This window comes from Tupaia chinensis, unplaced genomic scaffold (assembly GCF_000334495.1).
Source record: "Tupaia chinensis unplaced genomic scaffold, TupChi_1.0 Scaffold000704_1, whole genome shotgun sequence".
NCBI lineage: Eukaryota > Metazoa > Chordata > Mammalia > Scandentia > Tupaiidae > Tupaia > Tupaia belangeri.
Genome location: NW_006160227.1, coordinates 12,930 through 18,033, shown reverse-complemented (window position 1 = coordinate 18,033; position 5,104 = coordinate 12,930). Strand labels below are relative to the sequence as shown.

Below are 5,104 nucleotides of genomic sequence, written 5' to 3'. Positions count from 1 at the left end.
GATTCTAAAAAAACAGAATAAAACCACCTCAGCCAGGGCCAGCTCTGTGGTGCAGGTGGTGATGTGCTGCTCAAAAGAAGCCAGATTCTACATGGCAACCAGGGTTTGAATCCTGGGCCGGGCAGCCTGCAAGGCATGCACTCGCGTGCCTAGGACCCAAAGACCTGAAGGACCGGAGGAAGGGGACTGCAGCCAGATTCTGTGCAAGGGACTTCTCTTCCTCTCCTCTTCCCTGCACCCTATCATGAATACACTTTTAAAATAAAAATTAGTTAATGCATTAAAAAAAAAAAACCCTTCAGATCATACGACTTGTAAATGTCGCCAAATGGTTACAAAGAAGCTAATGCTGGATCGTTTGGTAAGTCTGGCACATTGGTCCAACGATTGGCTTGATGCTAATGAGCTGTAAGCCCGTGGAAAGAATCGGGCAGGGGCTTCTGAGTCTCCAAGATTCTCACCTACCGTCAAGGTCTCTGCGCTCCCCTTCACCGAGGCGGTATTTAGTATTCCGGGCAGAAAGCCCAGCTCCATCTGGATTTTGTGCAAGCCACCAGCCACTGGTTCTTCCCCAGTGGGCAGGAGCTAAGCTATCTCTGCTCCGTCGTCCATTTGCCAAAAGAGACAATCAATTCAAGTAAGTCATTCAGCCAGGAGCAGGAAGGGCAGGTTCATTCGATGGAAAGGAAGCCCATTCCAGAATCGGGCCCCAGAGCATTTCTTTAACCCCTCTGTGCCTTGGTTAGCCTATTTGTAAAAACAAGGACCTCTCCCTCATAGGGTTCTGTAAAGGTTACAGGAAGTGGTGAACCCCACTCATGTGTGCTCAATAGTTTTTTTAAGAATTATTTTATTTCATTTCATTTCTTTTTTTTTTTTTTTTTTTTTTTTTTTTGGAGAGGTTTTTTTGCTATAGGGCGCGTGCGCTCGCCAGACAGACAGAGAGAGACATAGAGACAGAAAGCGAGAAATCACCCCCCAGGGGGGATGGTCACGCCGCAATCCCTTCTCCTCCATTCTCCTCTCGGGATCTTGGGCACGTATGCACACGCGCCCGGCGTGAGTTTTAAGCCACCGGGTCCGGGACGCGAACCGCGGTCGACTACGTGGGAGTCCAGCGACATAGCCATTACGCTAACTGCTGGTTCCCTCATTTCATTTCTTATCATCATAACTATTTCTTTAATTTGACCAGAGAGAGACAGAGCGAGAGAGGAGAAAGAGAAAGCAGGAAAGCAAGCTTCCAGGTCCAGGACTCAAACCATGGTCAGACATGTGGGAATCCAGTGCCTTAACCACCATGCCACCTACTGGCCCCCAATACTTTTTTGAAAGAATATTTCTTTTCTTTTTTTATTATTACTTTCCAGAGAAAGTAACATGCGATGGGGCATGTACACTTGCTGGAGAGATAGAGAGATGGCAGTGACAAATCACCCCCTCCCCCCAGGGGAAATGGCCGTGCAGGTCCCTTCTCCTGCATTCTCCTTTTGGGATTTTGGGTATGCGCACACACTCACCTGGAGTGAGTTTCAAGCTGCCAGGTCTGGGATTTGAACTACAGATGACCACGTGGGAATCCAGCACCTTAACACTATGCTACCTGCTGATGCCGATTACTTTTAAATTTTACTAGAGGGCACATGCACTCAACAGAGAGAGAGCGACAGAGAAAGAGAGAAAGTGAGAAAGCCAGTTGTCAGGTTCAGGACTCAAACCACTGTTGGCTGTGTGGGAGTCCGGCACCTTAATCAGCATGCCACCTGCTGGCCCCTCTGTGCTCAGTATGTTTTAAAAAATGCGCAGTATCCTGCGTACCAGGTACACCAGACACCATGTAAACACTGTAGACACGGCAGGCAATGATGCCTCCTTGCTTAGACTCTGGCGACTTCGGTTTATTGACCATGTCTTGTCCTTGTCAGGGTCAAATCCAGGTCTCTGGGCCCCAGAGTCAGCGCTCATAACCACTTCTCTCCATGAGCTGCCTCAGTTGTTCCCCGATATAAAGCAGGGGAACCTAGCCACTTGTCTGTGTGGAAGGGTCTTCTTAGGTGTTCTTCAATCCCAGGGGCCTTTGGGAGACAATTCTCTCACAGGGATCTCTCAGAGGTCTCTCTCACTGGCATCCCAGGAAAGTGTTTCTTTTTGCTTTCCTTTTTTTTTTTTTTTTTTTTTTTTTTTTTTTTTTTTTTTTTTGGTGTTTGTAACACAAAAAAAAAGGCATGTATACTCACCAGAAAGACAGAGAAAAATAGAGAGACAGAAAGTGAAAAATCACCCCTCCCCCCGAGGAGGGTTGTTGGTTATGCCACAATCTCTTCTCCTCTGTTCTCCTTGGGATTTTGGGCACACATGCACACACACCCAGTGGGAGTTTCAAGTCTCTGGGTCTGGGACTCAAACTATTGTCGGCCATGTGGGAGTCCAGCAATGGAACCATTATACCATCTGCTGGTCCTCCCCCTCTTTTTTTAAAGGTTTTTTTTTTGCCTTAGAGTGAGTGCGTTCACTGGCAAGACAGAGACAGTGAGAGGGAAGGTGAGAAATCACCCCCCCGGGGGGGTGGCCATGCCACAGTTTCTTCTCCTTCATTCTCCTCCTGGGATCTTGGGCATGTATGCATACACTCCTGGTGTGATTTTCAAGCCACCGAGTCCAGGACTCAAACCACGGTCAGCCATGTGGGAGTCCAAAGATGTAACCGCTCCACCATCTGCTGGCTCCCTGGGAAAATGTTTCTGATCTGGAAACAGAAATGTTGCAACTTCTAAAGCCAAGATAAAAAGCTTTCTAAGCTACCCGAATTTCGAGCAAGAAGAACTTTTGGGGATGCAAAACAGAGCAAGAATAAAGCTTTTTATAAAAAGTAAGTTCTGTTCTAAAGACATTTACAAATGTGGCCAGAAACCAAGGAGAAATTCTCTATGAAATTTCTTTAACATTCAACAGGACAGTTGAATACATCTTTTCAGTTCAAGAGACTCAGAAATGAATCAATCACATGACAGGATGATTTCCAACATCTTGTTTAGGTAGGTAAAAAATATTTCATCGTAACAGATCATGCAGACAGGAACACAAGCATGAAATACTAGCGTGTACAGGTACTCCTGTTTGCCTGAACAGGTTTTTAAACATACACCACAATCAGACTGCCCCATGAACACCAACCACACCTGTATGTTCCCATGTCGTTGCTAGCTTTTACCTAAGAGGTGTGACTATAGAAGGACAAAGTGATTTTTTGACACACACAGCAGAACTCTGGAAACTGCACGCTGTCCCTTCAAAGGGTCATGTCCCTTCTGTGGCCATGTCAGCTGTTCCATAATATGTTCAGAACTGCCATCACTCTCAGGAACAGAGTGTGTGTGTGTGTGTGTGTGTGTGTGTGTGTGTGTGTGTGTTCTTAACAGGACACATTTTTGCCTTTTGGAGAAAATGGAACCCACAGGGTTTTCATTCTAGCTTTCTCGCATAACTAGTCATGTGACCTTGGACACCTCATGTCACCTGGCCATCCTTCAGGGTGCTCCTCTGTGAACTGGATCTAGTAACACCAGCCTTCTGACACCACCCTCCTGTTATAAGTGTCCTTGGGCTTAAATGCGATAAAGCTGGATAGCCCTCATGCGATATGGATTTGTTCCCCCATTCGTTTCGCTGTTTGTTTGTTTGTTACATGGAAGCATTCATAAATATTTCTCTCTCTCTCTCTCTCTCTCTCTCTCTCTCTGAAGGCAATTTTTGTCACTTTTCTTTTTAACAGCCAAAAGAAATTCAGAGTTGAAAACAATGGACATGCAAGCCGCGTTAATTTCCTATCAACTCTAAGACATGTGTGAGCAGGAAACGATAAGGCAGAATTTCCAGACGGTTCCGACACTGGTTCTGGAGAAAGCTACAAAAGAGGCTCGGGAGAGAGGTGTTCTGAGAAGCGGCGGCCACCGTGGAATAGCTGCCTCTCCAGGTGAGCCTAGGAAGGGGACAGTGACTGAATGTCTGAAGTCTCTGCACAGTTAGATTGCTCTGTTTCAGGAAGGCTCAAGAGTTCTGTTTAATTCTCCAGCGAGACTGACTCCATAAGTCACTTCTGTTCCTGATTCACTGGAGCCTGAGGCTCCCACAGTGCCTGAGGGGGCAGGTGAGCTCTACCCAGGTTTCCTTCTCTTGCAAGAATGCTGCTTTCTCCTCCAAGTTCCGACCCTCTGCTGACCACGCCATCCGCTGTACTTCCAAAGGTGCCTACGAACTTCCCAAACTACCCAGCCCGGAAGACTGTCGTTTTGACCGCACGAAGCCCAAGTGCCTGGCAACAACACAGGCCTCGATCCTTCCTTTTCCCTCTTAGACATTGTAAGCATCGCTTGGTTGCATTTCTTCAGCGCCTCCCTTAGGAGCGGATGTGCAGAATCTTCTTGAACGTCTTCTTGAAGTTCTCATTGCACAGTGGGTAGATAAGGGGGTTCAGGGTGGAGTTGATGTAGCCCAGCCACATGGTGAACATGTGCACAGACTCATTGCAACAGTTCTTGCAGAAGGCGATGACCATGAAGAAGATGAAGTAAGGGATCCAGCAGAGGATGAAGGCTGCCATGATAAAACCCAATTGTTTGGCGGCCTTCCGTTCACGGTTCATGTGCAACCCGGACACGTACTGTCTCGAGTGTGAGCGGATCCTTTTCCACGTGAACTTGATGTAATCCAGGCCTATGGCAGACCCACTTCTTGATTTGTCCTTGCCCGGTGCTGGCTTTGTGGAGGTGTCCGAGTCTGTCTGGGAGAAGGACTGGCTGTCACCCAATGTCTGCTCCTCTGACATCTCGTTGACCTTACACATGTTCAGGCTCTGCCCGTCTCGCTTGAGCTGGCACTGGCTCTCGTTGGTGGCATCAAGATCCCCACTCGTCCCCTCTTCCACAGTCGGAGTCTGCAGAACGTTAAGTGGGAGGCTGTGGCGTTTGGCCATTTCTTCATCCTCCTCATGGCAGATGACCGGGGATTCCATCTCCTCAGGGTCTTGGGATGGTGGCTCCAAGACAGGTCCACCACCATCATCCTTCGCCTTCCTTTTCAGAATCGCCCAGAGAGGCTCTTTCCC

The 5,104-nt window shown here is 47.8% G+C and overlaps 1 protein-coding gene across 1 annotated transcript in view; it reads right to left on the bottom strand.

Moving 5' to 3' along the window:
* Positions 1-3,168: 3,168 nt before the first annotated feature.
* The window catches only part of HRH1 (histamine receptor H1), a 3,538-nt gene continuing 1,602 nt past the window's right edge, over positions 3,169-5,104 (bottom strand). Inside the window, exon 2 of the mRNA XM_006160635.3 lies at positions 3,169-5,104. This exon is cut by the window's right edge and continues 3 nt beyond it. Within this exon, the coding sequence (XP_006160697.1) occupies positions 4,397-5,104 (708 nt within the window). The 3' untranslated portion in view covers positions 3,169-4,396.